We start from the raw sequence: 21052 nt of genomic DNA, 5'->3' as shown, positions 1-21052 counted from the left end.
TAAATATGGAACCACCCGAGCATAGTATAATAAAGATTTAAGTACTATCTCAACCGACCCGTGACAGCTTCCAATCCCATTCAATAGTTAGTATAGTCAATAGTTATTTGTTTTACAAGAGGGCAAATTTTTGTTTAACCGCACGTGCCAATATTAATACCCGAGCAAGCGAAAGATTGCAATCTTAATAAATAATCCAAGATTTACCATAAACTCACAAAATTAAGGATCATACGGCTACGTACCCAGCCGAATGGCACAAACACTCACGAAACGAAATCCGAAATCAGAAATATTTATTGTTTAAACTGTGTAGGAAGTAACACTAGGTACATTTTTCAGTGAGAGTTCATACAATGTATTTGCCTTAAACTAAATTTATAACTCAATATCTGGGCGACCGAGCTTCGCTCGGTTCTATTTTAATATATCACGTCTTTAGATAAAAAAAACTCTTATAAATACAAACACAAAAAAAAAGACAAAAAACAAAAACTTAATTTCTGGCCGGGATTCGAAACCCTGACACCTACGATCTATCTGCGTACATTAGACCGACCTCGTACGACTGAGCTAAGCGGAATCGATGCGCGCGCGGCGAAATTAACGACCATATTTTACGTTTACTAACGCGAAATAAAAACTCATGAAAACTCGAAAATTCGCGTTTTCCGGGATCCAAGGCTACGCTAAATCGATTTTTCACCCCCGAAAACCCCCACATAACAAATTTCAGCGAAATCGTTAGAGCGGTTTCCGAGATAATAAATAAATAAATATACAAGAATTGCTCGTTTAAAAGTATAAGATATCCTATACTAAATTTTAATTTAAGTTTACATAATTATAAAATTCTTTTAAATTATAGAAAAAAAATTCTCGACTTTTCGAAACGCTCGTAGATATCAGAATTCTATCTCTATCAGACTACCTTTCGCGGCGTTTCGTTTTCGTTTCGCGCCGCAGAAATGCCATTCGGCTACGGCAGCAGCAGTCGCAATATTTTTGCTAATGCAGCAATATGTTACAATAGTACATTACATCAGAGGCCGGGAAAATGAGGATTTCCGGCCAAGTGGGTATATACCATATATAGGGTGGGATAGGGATACGAGGCCGGGAATCCTTTTCCCGAGGCCGTTTTCACGCCGAGGCATGTATAGTGCTTTTCTCAAACATACAATGAAATAAAAAATGCTCTAAAGGACAATATTTTATAAAAAAAAAGTTACTTTGCAGGCCTAGGCCTAAAAAATAATATGAAATCCCTTTACAGTCCTCTCGAGTTGTTGCGCCCAAAAAGCGATACTTCCCAGCCCATTTTAAGGAACGTAAAGACAATATTTCATTGCATGTTTGAGAAAAAATAATTGTTGTTGAAAGTCTCTTCGAAATAAAGACGAGACGGTGGCAAAATCGTTAAAACTTTGGACGGATAATATGGAAGTTCGGTCGGATTTCCGGGATGGTTCACTTTGTGAACTCGTTTACTCCTTATTTTCCTCTCATGTACTTTTGCTCTAAACGAGACAAAAAGTGTGTTACATATCCACCGAAAGTAGGAAAGTAAGAAATGTCTCGGCTACGTCTTATTAGCAATAATTAGGTACTTACGGGTCATTTTAGACTTACTTATTGAGCGGAGCGGAGCAACGGCGTAGGTCTACGGTTTAACTCGATCTGAATTTTGTATATCCTCATGTTCTCTACAGGTTAAGACCACTGTGACTCGACTGCGATAGTGATTTCAAGAACTTAAGACAATACAGGAGGGGTCAATTTTCCATACAAACGCTCTCGTCGTTCCTGGTTTTTGAAGATAAAGCAATGTTTTTAAAACACAGATTATTATTATTTTTATCTGTGTCGGACTGTTTTAATTTTTTTGATGATTGTTTTATTTTTCTGCGTTTTTTTATTATGGCGCAAAAAAAGGTGTGATATTCAAGATTGGTAAAAATCGGCCAAAAAAACTAAACGGTCCGACACAAATTAGTTCAATGTTGTTCAGATTCTCAAATTTCGTTACGATTGATTAAGTTTTGAAGGAGGAAACAGTCGAGAGTGGAACCTCGATTTTAAAGATTTTTTTGCAATATCTTTTAACTGAGTTGTTCTTAATGGACAATTTTTTTTTCGATAAATCTAGTTAATAAAACAAGTATATTTAACTAAAATTCACAAGGGGCCGTTTCCATTTTAGCATTTTCATTCCTGTAGCGTCTTAATTTTTTTTACTTTTGTGATTTCTAAGCCCATCGCGAAGGTCACAGACTTCACAGAGCCACTTGTTTATTATGGTCCACTTTGATGTCGGTTGAATGCACACTAAGATACTACGGACGGCCACTTGTGTCCCCATCCAAAACGGTTTTTTATCTGGGCATTATCGCGAGAACAATCACCAAAAATATTTTTTCTAAGTAGGTAAATTTTATGCTTTTCCTACTCAGAATCACGAGCCCTTTCTATCTAGGATAAAAAACAAGAGACAAAAAATGGTCCCAAAATTTTCTATCATTTTGCATGTGTACATTCCACTTTGTAACCGCGCTGGGCAAAGTGTTTGAAAAATGGTAACAAAGTGGAAAAATTAAATTTGAGACGCTTTTTTCTGCCTAGTAGGATCGAAAGGGCTCGTGATTCTGAGTAAGAAAACAATTAAATTTACCTATTTTAGAAAAAAAGTTTTTGAATCTTTTTTCGCGAAAATGCCCATCTGCAACTTGAGTATATTCGCAAAGGCGATGTATATGTATTTATAGTCATAGGGCTTACGGAAAAAAACTGCATTTTATGCAGAAAGCATGCCACTTTGCACAGTGATACTAGGGACCAATACAAATGATTTCATCCGAGGAAACACGATTTTCATCCACTAGAATTCAAGATGGCGGACATTTTCCAAAATGGCGGCCGCATATTTTTAAAAATTTATAGAATCGTAACGGCTGCGCCGATTTTGATGGTTGGGGTGTCTATCGTATCGTATTGAAGCGTTTATTAATATAAAAAATTAAAGTCATAAAAAAATTAAGATGGCGGCCGAATAATAAGAAAAATATGAAAATATCAAACTTTTTTTTTCATTCTTGTGCAATTTACCAATAAATTTTCTATGATATGGCTACATTTGTATGTATTTAAATTAAACCTGATAATATTATCTACATAATAAAATAAAAATCATGAAAATCCGTTGAGTAGTTTTTGAACTATACCCATTTCAAATGGAGCGCGCGGATTTGAAAGACGTTTTCGCACGTGATGTAAACAATTTTGGAATCATAACGGCTGCACCGATTTTAATGGTTGGGGTAGCTATCAGTTTGTATTAAAACATTTATTCATATAAAAATTAAAATCATTTAAAAAATAAAGATGGCGGCCGAATAATAAAAAAAATATGAAATTTTCAATTTTTTTTTATTCTCACGAAATTTACAAATAGTTTTTCTACCATATGGTCACATTTTTATTTATTTAAATAAAATCTGATATTAACATCTGCAAAATAAAACAAAAAACATTAAAATCCGTTCAGTAGTTTTTGAACTATACGCATTGAAAATGAAGCGCGCGGGTTTGAAAGACGTCTTTGCACTTGATATGTGATGCATCGTATCGTTTGGTACCGCTATACACGCAAGACTGATTATTTATTTTGGTCACAACTTACTATATTACTATTCAGAATCAATGTTTTTAGTATTTATATACATTATTAGTTTTTTATTCCGAGTTTAGGTATATTTAGATAACCCCCGTAAACATGACCATCACATAATTTTTATTTTAATACGTAAAAGAACTTAAATGCACATAACATAACATTTGTATTAATAGCAATTGTCCTTTCCGAGGACTCCAGAGATAATTTTCGACAACTTCTGTAGGGGGCTAAAGAAATATCTATGTATAAAATAACTTGTTTTCTGCGACAAGGAGCGTATGTTTTTGTAGTGCTGGCGATGTTGGTGGGATGCTGGTTATTAATTTTGGTTGGAAACAGTTCCTTGCGCACCAAGTTAACCGATAAATGTTGAGTCTGCGGATCAACTTTTCAAGCTTGGCCATTATTCCTCCAGGAAGACACTTTTTCAGTATGACAACAACCAACAAGACTTTTTCCAGAAACTGTAGCCTGTTGATGTTATAAGTGTGGTGATTTTTTTTTTCTAAACATTTTACTTCCTCAGAGAACATTTGCTCTGCTATTTCAGGGTAAACCATAGGAACGTAACCGGAAGAAGCTGATAGCCTCATTGTACCTCGCGCAAAAGATATGGCGGAACAGGGACTCACGCGTATCATCACATCTTCCGATACAGATGTCTTGGTATTTAAATAAAAACCACTGGAGTCTTCGGGTGAAGGATAGACGTAAAGTCAGTGGCCAGATTCGGGTTTGGACCTAGCTTAGAGCCTCGAAAGGTCTTTGCCTCATGTGAGGCCTCGAGTGAGTTCAGGGTGGTAACGGATGCTAGAGTGTCCCATGCCCTTCGTTGAGTTTATCTCGCAGTTTGTAGCCGTGGAGGCTTTCAGGGCGTTACGTGCGAGATCGGACGTGATGTAAATGGAGGCAGGAATGTCGGCAAAACGACACTTTACGAGTGCCTAAGCCGCCAAACCATACCGGTAAACAGGCCTGAGTCCATGCTTGCTCACTAAAATATGTGTTAAGAACGGCATTTAAGCATGTGATCTATGGAGCTAATTATATTGGGAAATTTCCAATTCTTATCTAGTATATTTTCTTAATACTTCAAATGAGAATAACCTACCGGAGTATAAGTTATAAAGTAGCTAACACTTTGGATCTTGGAAGACCGACTGCTATTCGTGGTTTTTACGCCTTTACGTCTGACACCACTTCTTTTTTCAATACAAAAGGAAAAAATCATGTTCTAAAACATTGTTTGCACACACACTGAAGTTATACCAGCTTTGATAGAAACATCGCAGTAACTACAAAGTCTTCCTGGAGGAATAATCGCCATGCTTGAAAAGTTCACCTGAACTTGGTGAGCAAGAAACTGTTTACCACCAAAAATAAATTAGTAGGTACCTAACCAACATCGGCGGCACTCCGTGTCTTATAACAACGCCCCATATTCTGGATATTACTTCTGTGCCTATGCCATCATCCTGGGGTTGGAAGACGTACAATGATAGTTGGGTAAGGTACTGCAGTGGTCTGAAAACAGGGAGATATGGTATGAATGGGTATACTTGGACAATTGCGGTTGTGAAAAAGGCTGCGAAACAATACGCTGTACGTGTTGTGGGTCTACCCTGCGCGGCGCAAATGGCGCAATGCAAATAATGCAATATATTAATAATGTTATATTTGCAAATTAGGCATCTGCCAAAATAAAAAGTATTTTGCAAAAATGATATTATAAATTATTATGTTATCATTATTTCCTTGTATTTTGATATTATTTTGTATGACTCTTTTATCTTTCAGTATAACCTAGACGAGAAGCAAAAAATATGTTTTGTATTAATATATGTTTCCGTAGCCCCCTACAGAAGTTGTCGAAAATTATCTCTGGAGTCCTCGGAAAGGACAATTGCTATTAATACAAATGTTATGTTATGTGCATTTAAGTTCTTTTACGTATTAAAATAAAAATTATGTGATGGTCAAGTTTACGGGGGTTATCTAAATATACCTAAACTCGGAATAAAAAACTAATAATGTATATAAATACTAAAAACATTGATTCTGAATAGTAATATAGTAAGTTGTGACCAAAATAAATAATCAGTCTTGCCTGTATAGCGGTACCAAACGATACGATGCATCACATATCAAGTGCAAAGACGTCTTTCAAACCCGCGCGCTTCATTTTCAATGCGTATAGTTCAAAAACTACTGAACGGATTTTAATGTTTTTTGTTTTATTTTGTATGATGTTAATATCAGATTTTATTTAAATAAATAAAAATGTGACCATGGTAGAAAAAGTATTTGTAAATTTCGTGAGAATAAAAAAAAATTGAAAATTATATATTTTTTTTATTATTCGGCCGCCATCTTTATATTTTAAATGATTTTAATTTTTATATGAATAAATGTTTTAATACAAACTGATAGCTACCCCAACCATTAAAATCGGTGCAGCCGTTATGATTCCAAAATTGTTTACATCACGTGCGAAAACGTCTTTCAAATCCGCGCGCTCCATTTGAAATGGGTATAGTTCAAAAACTACTCAACGGATTTTCATGATATTTATTTTAATATGTAGATAATATTATCAGGTTTAATTTAAATACATACAAATGTGGCCATATCATAGAAAATTTATTGGTAAATTGCACGAGAATGAAAAAAAAAGTTTGATATTTTCATATTTTTCTTATTATTCGGCCGCCATCTTAATTTTTTTTATGATTTAATTTTTTATATTAATAAACGCTTCAATACGATACGATAGACACCCCAACCATCAAAATCGGTGCAGCCGTTACGATTCTATAAATTTTTAAAAATATGCGGCCGCCATTTTGGAAAATGTCCGCCATCTTGAATTCTAGTGGATGAAAATCGTGTTTCCTCGGATGAAAACGTTTGTATTGGTCCCTAGTATCACTGTGCAAAGTGGCTTGCTTTCTGCATAAAGTGCAGCTTTTGACCATAATTTCGCCGTAAGCCCTATGACTAATGCGAAAAACTTTTCCCATACAATTTGTATGAAAAAAAAATCACGGTACGTACTTACGGTAATGTACTAAAGAGCCACAAATTGAAGAAAACTTTTTCCACATATTCCCCATAGTAAAATGTACCTATGAAAAATGTATCCATTGATTTGTGGGTTTTTAGTGCATTGCCATGAGTTGACCCCTAAGCAACGTGTATGTATATGTTGGTCGCCTGAAATTAGGATATCATCGCGTAACATTTACTCGAAGTCAGTAGTAAATTCGCCGCTATTCTCAATATAAACGTTAAATTATTCCTCCAAACACAGGAAGACTTAACTGCCAACACTTTCCTACAAACTTGCGCCATTTTGAGTAAGAAGGACAGATTTATAGTGTGAAACGATCAGCAACAGACCAACTGCATTACGAATGCAAGTGCTAACAGAAGTACTGCTTTATTGATAGTAGCATTATGCTTGCAATGTAGCTGGTGAATATTTTAGGAGTTGCATTGAGAAACTTGAATGTGATATGGGTCCGATGGCAATATTTGGTATTTTGACATTTTGGCATTGAAATTCATTATAATTATCGTCCTCTTTGCATTATCATGGCATTTGACATGGCCCATAAAAGCCTAGGGTCCGCTTCCTCAATTATTCCCAAGATTTAGCGTAGTAAGCGCTATTTTTTAGAAAGCGACTGCCATCTGATCTTCCAACCCAAACGGCAAAGGGTCCGTCGAAAAAATCTCAAAATATATATATTTTTTATTTCATCTTTATTATTCTACATAGAAGATTTTCTTTTCTTTATTTATTTTTATTACTGATTATTTTCTTCTGTAGACCCCTTCTGGGTAAAAGCATTCTCCAGCTGCTTCCATTTCACTTTACCTCTTGCCATGTTTTGCCAGTCCTTGCCTGCAATAGCCACAATGCCATCCTGGTTAATGGATGTCCTCTCCTTCTTGAGCCCTGTGGCCCTTTCCTGTCCACCTGTCATCATTTAGCCTTGCGACGTGACCCGCTCATCTCCATTTCATGCTCTGAGCATCAGTTACTTGCATCCTCTTTCTAATATAATAATTATCCATTATAAAGACACGAATAAATTCCATTGAGAGAATTTGAACATCGGAGTGCTTTCGTCATTGGCATAGGCAAGATCACTCGAGCTCACTATGGAATTAGACATGAAATGCAACTCTAAAATAATTTTTATTAGTAGTTAGTATTACATCCCCTTTTAGTCTCAAAACTCACAACACAAAATAAAAAGTAACTTTTAAAACCAGATGTTGTCAACCTTTTTAACCGACTTCAAAAAAGGAGGAGGTTCTCAATTCGACTGAATGTTTTTTTTTTTTATTTTTTTTTTTTTTTTTTTTTGTATGTATGTTACTCGATATCTCCGAGAATCGTGGACCGATTTTCAAAATTTTTTTTTTGATCGAACCGGTATAACCCCGAGATGGTCCCATTGGCACCAAGTCAGGGTCTGATGATGGGATCCTGGAGAAATCGAGGGAACTCTTCAAATGTTATAGGCACATGTAATGTTTTTGGTCTATTTTTCAAAGGTACACCAGTATTTACGTCTGATGGTAATAATTTTATGTGGCTGAGCTGATGATGGAAGGTCAACTCCTCAATGGTTAGGAGTTTAAGGATAATTCTTTCACTACTGTACATGTATTCGGACTGATACATATAATATCACTAGGAACCACTAAAAATCAACTGAGCTGATGATGGAAGGTCAACTCCTCAATGGTTAGGAGTTAAAGGATAATTCTTTCACTACTGTACATGTATTCGGACTGATACATATAATATCACTAGGAACCACTAAAAATCAACAAATAAATAAACTTTTTAACAAAAAATAAAACCGCCTTCAAAAATAAGCGCGTTACAAAACACGGAGAAACTAAAAAGCCAAAAATAATAAACCTTTCAATTCAGATTTCTTATCGTATTGCAATAAGCTAAACATCCAAATTATAAACAAATCAATTATTTTTGGAGTCGGTACCAGCCTGTGTATGGTTGGGTGGGGCAAACAGGCAATAGCAAGGCGACGAACAGGTCTGGTACCGACTACAAAAATAATTGATTTGTTTATAATTTGGGTGTTTAGCTTATTGCAATACGATAAGAAATCTGAATTGAAAGGTTTATTATTTTTGGCTTTTTAGTTTCTCCGTGTTTTGTAACGCGCTTATTTTAATATCACTACACGATGGCTCCAAAATATCATAACTTTGTAATAAGCTTTTACTTAGTTACAGCGCAGCTTTGGGCAGCTCACTGAAGCTGGTAAAATATGTTTAGTGAGTGTCGCAGTAAATAAACATTTACCAGTAGCTTAACATGTTAAATGCGACATCAGGTCGATTCGGCCCGATACCTGTAAGGTTCATTGTGATGTCAACTAATTATTGTTTGTACTTTTGGCTGTTGAAAAAAGTGTAAACAAACCGGAGTTGGCAAATTTGACAGATCCAGTGGTAGTGAACATTTTAAGGCCAGATTGATGAACAAAATTATAGGTGGTTTTCGGTTAAAAAACAGAATAGTATGAGTAATATTCGTTTTATTTACAATGAAATAGATATATTGTATTTAAAAAGAGAACTAATCCAGGATCAATATTATTTGCCTTATGTACACACGTCTTGGGGTGAAAATTTTTCCATTTTTTCCTTTAATATAAAAATGTTTAGAATCGTTAGCAGACGTTTCTGCTTGTTAAAAATAAATTTAATATTATTTGACTAAGTTTTGTATTCAAAACAGTATCAGCCACACTCACGTACATTTTGTTTTAATGTACCCTTCTCGAAACCAGCCGTTGTCAACCTTTTAATATTGCCACTATGTCATACAATTTGTCTTAGTATTTTCAATGCTCTCCAAAAAAATATCGACCTCAATAATTTACCTCATGTTTAAAATTTTCTGAAATCAGCAATGGTCAACCTTTTAATATCGCCACCTTGCTGCGAAGTGACATAACTTTTTAATAAGCTTTGTTTAGCTACGGCGTTTGCTTTGGGCAGCTGGCGACGGCCAGCGAATTAGCGAAGTTAGCTGGTTACACTCGCTGGGTCACAATGTGACACAGTAATAGCATTCATCAGTAGCGTAACTACCAGTGGCGGCTGGTGAAAATTTCTGCTAGGCAACACCACACCAAAAAGAAACCTACTTTAACATTAGGTACTTTACTAGTCTGTAATCAATGGACCAGCCGCTGCTGGTAACTACTAAAAAATAATAGTAATTCTTTCTTTAATGTTCTGCAGGGCTAGAACATAAATAATATGTCACCGCGACATAGATGACATGAATGTCTTTTTCTAATTGTATTTGGTTAATATTATGAAAAAGAAACGGCGAATATTAATACTGATGAAATATTACATACTCGTAGTAGGGACAACAGTTTACAAGACTCTCCCTTTTATGTGTGACTATAATGCTCATTTATATGAGTTTTAAATGATTCACGGTTAGTTTCATATGACTTATTTTGAGCGGGATATAAACCGTACCAGTACCAGTGGTAACGCTGACAGTGAAGTGAACGCAGCCGACGCGCGCGAATGAGGGTAGACCGCGCGCTGTCTACACAATTGTGCATGCAACTGCGTCGAAATATCGGAACCTCAATAAAAATCAAAAAGGTAATCACGGTTTTTATATTAAAGGAAAAAATGGAAAAATTTACGCTTCCGGCGTAAATGCCAAGACCAAGACGTGTGTACATAAGGAAAGGCATGGAAAGATTTGCGATGTCCGGCGTGGCTTCCGTAGCTCAATTGGTTAAAAGTCTTGCACGGATTGCAAATGATGCGGGTTCAAGTCCCGCCGGAAGCGTAAATTTTTCCATTTTTTCCTTTAATATAAAAATGTGTAGAATCGTTAGCAGACGTTTCTGCTTGTTAAAAATAATCACGGTTTATATCCCGGTCAATATTAGTCATATGCTCATTTATGCTTATCTATTCCAATTTTAATTATTGTGACTTATATTCATTAAATTTACTCAGTATAATTAGTCTGATAGGTTAAAAACAAAACTCTTAGTTTTCATTCGTGAAATTTGAACTAGGCACGTTTTACTTTTAATTTTTGCGACTGTAGTAGTAGTAGTAGTAGTAAAACACTTTATTGTACCAGAAAATAATACAACACACAGGAAAAAGAGCTTATTATAAGTACAAAGGCGAACTTATCCCTTTAAGGGATCTCTTCCAGTTAACCTTTGAGCAATTGAGGGAGAATTGGAGATGGTAGGCATACAGTACAAACGGCGCAGGAAACGGATTCTAGGTAATAATAAATTATAACTTACACTAACATGCAATATATACGAATAAATACATAATATACAACTATACAAACTGTTTACTGTGTAATCATCTACTATGACATTCGCGTTCGCAACCTCTAGCTTTTTTTTGATAAAAGCCCGAAGCGTGCCGTTGAAAACATTTCGTTAACAGACTTTCTGTACATTACTAATTTCGCGTGGAAAGTCATTCGCTTTTATTTCATTTGGGCCACTGTTTTCGGTAATTTTTATACTTATGGCTTTTTAGCAAAGGCTTTTTTTTAAAGTTAGTATTATTTTATTTGGATGACTATCGATGATATAAGGATCATCAGTTTAGATATTATTAGTTATTAAAGGTATAATTATACGATTCCATGAGTAACATACTCGTAGAAGAAATGAATACGTGCGTCCGTGGCAAAACATACGCAATGCGACGAATTTAAAAACAAGTTTAAAGATTCCTCACAACATGCCAAACGAAGCCTATGTAATTTGGTCGGGTTATTTGTTGGCCACCAAAATTTATGCTTAATTTTGGTGGGTAATTAAAAAAGACTAGGATAATAAATAAGGCTTTATTTGATACTTAGGTATAATGAAACATAACACACTTTACATCTCGTGTAATCATCTCGCCCTAATCCCTAAATTATTCTTTATGGAAGGTCAGTTCGGAAATTTTTACATTTGTATTTTGTAAAGGGATATCGGACTTCGTGGGGTTTCAGAAAGTAAGTCATTTACTTTTTTTATTTCATTTGGTCGGGCTGTTGCCTACAGGGTCAGTTTGGAAACTTTTATACTCCCCTTTTGGTAAAAGTATATTGGACTCCATGGGTTCCAGAATTGAATTTGCTTTTTTTATTTCGCAACGACTTGGAGGTAAAATTTTGCGTCAAAGTTTTGGTCAAATTTAAAGTTTTCCTCAAGTTGGACGTTCAATGGTTCTACAGATAAAATTTTGAACACTTCTACGGCAAACGGTAGTTTCAAGGTACTGCCATTCTGTTGAGAGAGATGAAATGAGTAAGTTACATGGTCTTGTAAATAGAAGAAGAGGAGGTACCTAACCGGGAAGTTACGAAGTTCGCAGCTCAGAATGCATATGAGATAAACAGCGAAAAAAGAAAAGGAGAAATTGACAAATTCATTTGGTGCCTTTCAGTCATCTAAGAGATTCTAAGAGATCCTGTTTCATAAAAGGCGTCTGAAAACGTCAATATTTAAAATATTTAATAGATATAGTCACACTTGCAATACACATTACACACTTCAATCCGATGGTACATATAGTAAACCTACTTTATATATTATATTAATACACAATGATAGAATAAGTAGGTTACCTCGGCCGCCCGCAGCGTAAACTTCGTTACCAGCCCGCTCTTTGTTGTCACTCAATACATTTTTCACGTCATTCACCTCACAAAATATTGTATCGATAAATGTTTGATTCACTGCTTCAATGAGTTTGCGGTCGTCGAGTCCGTGAATGCGGTTTTAAAATATTGTTGTTGGTTCTGTTTTATACAATTTGATATGTATTTTGTTATATTTTGATATGGTACTACCTTGAGATTCTTTAATTTTCATAATACACTACCTTGGGGCATCCCATGCAAATGTCGCTTACGTAAAGCTTTTGCCTTGTGTGCTATAAATCTAGTCACGCATGCTAATTACTGATATCGTAATGCCTAAAGAAAGTGCTTTTCTTTGTACATATTTTGTAAGTACCATTCCACTTAAACCGATAACTCGTCAAAAGATGAAATCAAATTCAGGCAAACCTAATCTGCTCCATAAAATCGTAATGCTCTTAATCTAAAAGGACATTTTGTTCTGTTTTGCTACTGATTGCGAAAGAAAATTAGAGGGGGAAGATGTATAATATAGCTATTCATCCCGAACTTAAAACTCGCATTTACCGAAAACTGTCGCGCACCCTTATGATTTCCACTTCTATCAGAACATTGATTCCAATTTATATTTTTAAGCACATTTAGTTTAGATTTTATGGAAGTAATTTATTAGCATCGGATTCATATGATTTTTCGTAGATCTTTTTTGTTAGATTTTGTTAGAATTTCGGAGTTTATGTTTCATGTTTAGTTGAAAACCATAGAAATTTTCTAAAGCAGAATCGGTTTCATTATCTTTGCGTACGGACAAATTGGTTTTGCGAAGCAGTTAAATGCATTCATGCAATTTAAATTAAATGGAATTTGATTCAGTGAAGTTTCCGAGTTTTATTTTTTGCAGCTCGATTGTGAAAATTATTTGTAAATCCGGTTTCAAAAAATATTTATCTCTGTATGCTATATGGATTTTAGTTATTGATGCTTAATACTGAGAGAAAAAAGTAGGAGTTTTTTAGTACAGTTAAGAAACAGTTCAATTCTCATGAAACATCTTTTCCACGCTCATGCCATGATCATCCAGAAATTTAAATTTCAATTTATTTCATAAAATTAACTTAACACTGACAGTTAAACCTTACGTGCTAATTAGCATTTTATTATTCTAAGAAATCGAAACTCTATATATTTTAGTCAGCCTAGAAGTTTTCGCTAATAATACCTATTCCGATTAACTGACAGACTAATATCGTCTGGTGGACTTGTATTTCGTGGGTTCATAACCTAACCACAATTTTTTTTTTAAACCCCAGACCACCTTATAGTGGGCCGATTTTCATAAAACATGGCTAAGAACACTCCCGACTAACTCAGATTTCAAACAAAAAAAAAACTAAATCTAAATCGGTTCATCCGTTCGGGAGCTACGATGTCACACAGACAGACAGACAGATATGTCAAACTTATCCCCCCGTCGTCGTTTTTGCGTCGGGGATTAATATCAAAATTGGCGAGGTTTGAATTAAATAAAACACAGATAAACCTAATAAACAATCCTTCCTAACAACTCCCATTAGATACACATCCATCCCCATTTGTAACAAAAACCTCAAGCACATTAATCGCCTTTCCAGTAAATTTATAACAATTAATTCCTCCACGAGCGTATACTCCCTAGTAAAACTTTTCTCTTTGAGAGATGGAGCCAACTTCTCAATGGTCCTCCAACCACGGGTTAAACGTGAAATTGGGTATCTTTGAGTTCCCCTTCTTGAAGTTTGAATACATTCCCTAATTTTGCAGGGTTTCCTTTTTATTCGTTTCCAGTTTTATGTTGATGTTGGATATTTATTTTAATCGCCTGGCAGAAATAATATTAAAGTTTTTGTTTATTGGTGATAAATCTTTCTGAACTTTGGTATTTAATATTTTAGGAAACCAAACATCCTTCATATTATAATAGAAAGATTTGATAGAAGGCAAGAATTTTTTTACCTTCCTACTTCCGATACCGGATCAGATAATGTGAAAAAACTCTTATAGTTTGACTAAGCTTTCACTATGAATCCGATAGAAATGTTACAATAACTCTTCCAACAAATCTAACTTAATCTTTCGTCCACAGCATCGCGACACCCAAGAAACTCTGGCAGTCCTAGACCGTCTGGACCTGGACACAGAAAAGCCCTCTGATGAAGAGGTGGCTCGAAAGTTCGGCTTCGAAGAAGACTACTACAAGGGCACTGTGTCCTGGTGGCAACAGCTGAAGCCGCAGATGTGGTCGCTCTTTGATGAGCCGTACAGCTCTAATGCTGCCAAGGTAATTTATAAAAGTACTTTTAAGAGACTAGTTTTAAGGACGTTGGCTCAAAATGACAACAGCTAGTTACAAAATGACTTTCTTTCTTAAAATGGTAACAAAATAAGGATGTCACAACTTACTGCCAGACCAACTAAAACATTTTAAGACATACGTTTTAAAAACGTTTTCATAGATCAGAGAGTTGCAGCAGGTAGCTGTGACTGACAAAGGATAGATCAATCCTTATTTATCACCTCTATAACTGACATACCCCCTATTCTGGCCTCTATTAGTGATACCCTCTATAAATGAGACAAACATTTTATTATGCCTGTCTAACTGAGACCCTGGATAAGTGGAATACCTCTTTAAGTTAGACAATTTTAAGTGAAACAAAGACTGACAATGGCTAGATTAAGAATACTTTTAAACTGATAACAAACAAATAAGAATTTGACAACTATTGTGATCAACCGGAAAGAAAACCTGCGCTTTGATCAAACCAACCGAATTGTGTTATTAGTTTAAGTGTCAAGTTTTAAGTACGTTTCCAAAGAACAAACAGTTGCAGCAGGTTGCTCTGACTGTCAACAGCTAAATCAAGAATATTTATACATACAAAACGCACACATATAATGGGCCCGGCTGTGTTCAACCGTTTGCCAGCACACGTCACTGATGCTACGTCACTGACCAGTTTCAAAACTAGGCTTAAACCTGCTTAAACGATGGCTTATCGAGCACACTTTCTACAGTTTTTCAGAATTTACTCATTTAGTAAATACCTAATGTAGGTAACCTCCAACACCTCTGGTGTTTCGGGTGTCCATGGGCGGCGGTGATCGCTTACCATCAGGCGACCTGTCTGCTCGTTTGCCTCCTATCCCATTAAAAAAAAAAAAAACAACTGTAGATAATAATATTTTGTTTAAAATTTAATTTGTGGTATGTTATGTTATAACTTAATAAATAATTATAAAGTATTATTATAATAAATTATGAAAAATGACATGTAATAGGAATTATTATCAGTAAACGAATATATTATGAATATGAATATAAAGTGGTAAGTAACAAAATATAAGAATGTATCTACTTAGTGCCAGACCAACTATTAAGTTTCAAAAAAGAAGACTTGCGATTTGGTCAAACCAGCCGAATTGTGTAACTATCTTAAAAAGGAGATCTGATTGAAGTACCTGTAAATATATCAACTGTTTTTAATACTCATGGAGAAGTCCATGCATTTAGGTATTCAAATTTGTCACGATGAAGACCAATCATATTATTATTCTCTTTTTATCTTCGACTAGACTCAATCATAAGATAAATAAATGGCTCGCGGCTTGGAATGAAGCCAATATTAAGCGAACTGAATAAAAGCTTATCGTTCCATGATTTTTGATGGACGTAAGTATAACAAAATGTCTGTTCTCTCTTTAACTTCATTCGCATTTACGCTGATTGATCTATGACCTGTCAAATTGAATAAACACAAGGTTATGAGAAATACACAAAATGAATGAAATGTAATCAAATAACACTTTAAAAACAGATGTCTCAGAAAAAATCAATGTGTTGATTGATTATGGACCAGAATTTTATTTATAAATAAATTAATATTTTAGGATACCTTACACAGATCTACCTAGCCCCAAACTAAGCAAAGCTTGTACTATGGGTGCTTTGTATTATAGTCAATGCTTATATTTCTAATCATAAATAAAATAATAAAGACCGTTGACCTAAGAAAACAACGTCGACATACTGTAATTTCTCACAAAAGCTTAGCATTTCTTGAAACAACATTTCAAAAGCAACGAAGCCATTTTAAAGGATTTCTCAATGAGAAAAAACCTCTACAATGAGAAAACGTTACATTAAACTAGCAGTACAAGTCAAAATTAAAATTTTATTTCCGACATTTCCGTTTATTTAAATAATTTGAAATGAATGAAGCATTATTCCTTTGGGTTGTAATCCTTTGACTCAAGAGTCTTACAATGTACATCGATTTGGCAGTGTTTCCCAATTCAAGAGGGTTTGATTTAAATTAATGTTAATAGCAGCTCTTTTGTCCTGGTTTTAGTTAAATACATCATTGATAACCTGACTCTTAACATCATTGTTTTAATTTAAATCATCATTCATGCGTTTTAGTCGTTATTTATGCAAATTTTTAATAAGAGATAAATTAACTACTATTTAATATTTTAGGACTGTAATATTACTAACGATTTGTTATTTACTTTGTATTATTTATTTATTTAATCTTTATTTCACAAAGAAAATACAATTGTACACAAGGCGGACTTAATGCTAAAAGGCATTCTCTACCAGTCAACCTTCGGTCAAAACAGAGAAATTGCTTTGCTATGTAGGCAACTTTGAATGTTACTAAGACATTAATCAAAATAAATATTTTGTATAATTTCCTCCTCCTAACAGATGCTTTTTGTTTTTCAGGTCGTAGGCGTGATATCAGTGTTTTTCATATGCGTGTCCATCATATCGTTCTGCTTAAAAACCCACCCGGACATGAGAGTGCCAGTGATAAAAAACTACACAGTGACAACCGCGAACCAAACGCAAAGCTGGGCACTGGACAAAGTGCAAACGAACGCCCACATTGCGTTTTTCTACATAGAGTGTGTGTGCAACGCGTGGTTCACCCTAGAAATCCTAGTGCGCTTCATATCCTCCCCGAATAAGTGCGAATTCATCAAGTCCTCGGTCAACATCATTGACTACATCGCCACAATGAGTTTCTACATCGATCTTATTCTACAGAAATATGCTTCACATGTAGAAAATGCTGACATCTTAGAATTCTTCTCTATTATAAGAATCATGAGGCTGTTTAAACTGACGCGTCACTCGTCGGGGTTGAAGATTCTGATTCAGACCTTTAGAGCGTCAGCGAAGGAGCTGACTTTGCTAGTGTTCTTCCTAGTACTTGGTATAGTGATATTCGCAAGTTTGGTGTACTACGCGGAGAGGATACAGACGAACCCGCATAATGACTTCAACAGCATACCGTTGGGGCTGTGGTGGGCGCTGGTTACCATGACGACGGTGGGGTATGGAGACATGGCGCCGAAGACATACGTCGGGATGTTCGTTGGAGCATTGTGCGCTTTGGCTGGTGTGAGTATTCATTTTTTTTTTAATATAACAAAGGGCTGACATGTTGATAATAATGACAGCTTCAATATTTCAGCTATATTTACGGAGCTAAATATCAACTTTGCCACTGACGTGTACACCTGTGAGCAGTTTGTAAAGTTGTAAACTTGAAGTTTCTCGCAAAGTTGTAGGAAAGTTTTACCAGGATTGCAATCACATAATGTATCTGGTTTTACAGCAGTTTACGTTAGGGTTGTTTTTTATTTAGTCGTCTTTTTTAGATTAGTGTAAAATTTAGTAGTATTATGCAAATTCACTGTTTACCCTAAAAACTTCCTATATGTTGTAAAATGTATGGGATTTTAGTTAAGGGTAATTTGAATAAATTTTCTATAGTAAATTAGGATTTCGTAGATATTGTTCTTCGTCGAGAACGATGGGTTTCTCAAACAAAGGCACCAAAGGATTAAAAAAAAAACGTGAAAAAACAGACAAGTTTAAATCGACTCATTAAATGAACTTATCTATTGATCACAAAGAAAAGGTTGTCCGTTTATTATTTCTACTATGACTGCTTAAATTGTAACTAGGAATATTTATTTTTGAAAACATTCCGTCATGTTACTCCAAATTCTATGCTATGCCACAAAAATGCCCCCGTCTTCATAAAATGTTATGCAAGAAATTATCGTTCAAAAAATATTTGACAGATGTACAAATCGTTTTAGGCATTAACGAAGCCGCCTTCTTTAATGTCTTTCTTTCTTATTTTTCTCTTTGTAATTGATCCTTGATCCTCCTCGTGTCCCTTTTAATCAATTTCTCTTATTTGTAAATGAAAGTCTAAAGTATCAGGTATCCAATTATTTTTCTCTTACCGTCTCTCAATGTTATTATAAGAAATTTAGTAGAGAGATAAGACTTGTGAAAAATTCTGAGGTGAAATTTCAGAAATAAATTAAAATTATTACCAGAACATGCAAGGAGATGAAATAAAACTTTCATGAAACATTTTATAAAATGTTTAAAAAAAATTTTAACACACATTATACTTATGTCGATAAAAGCGACACATAATTCAATATAAGGTTATTAAAAAAACATCAATTGTGTAATCATAAACTAAAATGTTCCTTTGCTAATCCGCGAATTGATAACGTGCAAGTCAATCAGTGCTAACCTGTTGTACTTACTTGCGTATTTTTTACATGCAATTAATTTTCCCACCCTCCCATCGCAAAAATAAAAATAAATACGCAAATAAATACAACAACCCACCACCAAAAATACAAAACTCGACACGTGTTTCGCCTCTCTACGAGGCATCCTCAGGAGCTGATGTTGACGGTCCGAAGTTCCGCAACTGACTCAAACTGACTGAAACTGAGTTGACTTGCACGTTATCAATTCGCGGATTAGCAAAGGAACATTTTAGTTTATGATTAACATGGATTTCCGCAAAGTAACGCCTGATTCCATCGATTATCAATTGTCTAAGAAGTTCCATGACCCATCACATATAAAAAAATTCAGAAATCTACCAGAAAACCACTTATCATCAAAAAACTTTTCAAACCAGGTGCTGACGATAGCCTTACCCGTTCCCGTCATCGTGTCCAACTTTGCCATGTACTACTCCCACACGCAGGCTCGTGCAAAGTTGCCCAAGAAACGGCGGCGGGTCATTAACGTCGAGCCGACTAGGCCCCCGATGCGTAAGTATTTACAGTTGTTACAGGTGTATGTTTTCTTACGGCACAGATAAAATTTGAACCCGAATTCAACGACAGATTTGAATTAAAGAGCCTATTTTGTATAAATATTGTCATTACATATTTAAACGATAAAGGTTTTTACCTCTAGTGTATATTTGAAAGATAAAGTAACATATTTAGTGTATTTTTTGTAAAGTTGGATTCGGGTGACAAACTAAGTCTCACTCTTTAAGTAACGATTAAACTGAGCAACCAACAGATCGTCACTACTTAAAAAAAACTTATATCTTCGTATGTCAATGAAAAGAAAATTGTAGGAAGTATGTATGGAATGCATATGGACTTACTGCGTTTTAATTTTGAGAAGCAGCGTGAGATACGAGATTTTTTCAAAGTAGTGACGAGATATATAAATATAAGCAATAAAGCTGGCACTGCTTATTAAGATAAAGCTTATCTTGCTAAAAATTTATTTAAAGCGTATTTGATAACCTAAAAAACTAAACACGCTTATTTAAAAGACTGACCTATTTCACAATAATGACAATTGTCACCCGACGGTGACACTTCGCCGTTAATTGCTTGTTCAACAAGGAAATATTGACGCTGATTAACAATGTTACTTGTCAACCCAGAAATACTTACAGAATTGTCAATGTCTAGTGTCACTGTGGTGAAATAGCCCACTTGTTACGCCGCTTTTAGGAGCATAACGATATTACACCCGTTTTTATTTCTTTTTAATGCAGCACTAACATCTAGCTAATTTTTTCCTGTTTTTACATTTATGGATTATAAAAAAAAACTCATTAAGGCCTAATTACTCTTCGAGGTCAGATTTAAAGTCGCTTTCGTAAAACTAGTGCATACACCAAATCTCGGAGTTAGTTGTCAAAGCGGACATCAGGCTCCCATGAGCCATGACAATTGCCGGGATAACGCAAGAATGATGATGATGGATTATAAAAACAGCAATAAAATTTCATAGGAATAAATTTCATAACTCTAAAAACTTAAAAAAATATAAATTATTCCTTTGCCTTGAAGTGGCAAATGTTCTAAAACTTGTCAAAAATAAAGTTCAATTATAATTAAGAAACTCGTTTGGCCTCGAAACTCAAAAGTTCGCAGCAGCTGTCTGCCGCAGCCGTCAGCTGCATTAATTATATAAAAACAAATGGAGAAACAAGACTTTTATTTACAGTCTCGTTTAGAAAATAAGCTGGGGATTTATTTCGGCAACTCTGTTTGCTATGCTTGAAAATTGTGAAGTGTTTCAACGCTTAGTTTAGAGGCAGAGAACTAATTTTATTTGAGCATGTACTTGTACAATAAAAGTTTACTTAAAAAATACATTGTAGAGATATATGTTTTATTAAACAATAATTATCTATAATCTAGAAGGAAAATTCTTAAAAAATACATTGTAGAAATGGGTCCATATTGGCTCATATAAAATTATTTGTTATAAAATTGTTGTTTGTGCTCCGAATGATCATTTCTCATAATTTTACTTATCATAATTTTGTTTCTATATACCAATTTTA

General features: G+C 34.8%; 1 protein-coding gene across 5 annotated transcripts in view; it reads left to right on the top strand.

Annotated features, from left to right (window-relative positions):
* The window catches only part of LOC125231435 (potassium voltage-gated channel protein Shaw), a 213230-nt gene that overhangs the window by 167758 nt on the left and 24420 nt on the right, over nucleotides 1-21052 (top strand). For all 5 annotated transcript variants that reach the window (XM_048136894.1, XM_048136892.1, XM_048136890.1 and 2 more), the window contains 3 exons: nucleotides 14488-14682; nucleotides 17131-17811; nucleotides 19370-19505. In XM_048136894.1, coding sequence (XP_047992851.1) covers nucleotides 14488-14682; nucleotides 17131-17811; nucleotides 19370-19505 — 1012 coding nt within the window. The remainder of the gene's footprint in view (nucleotides 1-14487; nucleotides 14683-17130; nucleotides 17812-19369; nucleotides 19506-21052) is intronic.

This window comes from Leguminivora glycinivorella, chromosome 11 (genome assembly GCF_023078275.1).
Source record: "Leguminivora glycinivorella isolate SPB_JAAS2020 chromosome 11, LegGlyc_1.1, whole genome shotgun sequence".
Classification (NCBI taxonomy): Eukaryota; Metazoa; Arthropoda; class Insecta; order Lepidoptera; family Tortricidae; genus Leguminivora; species Leguminivora glycinivorella.
Note: the sequence above shows the minus strand (reverse complement) of the source record. Positions and strands in the feature narration are given on the sequence as shown.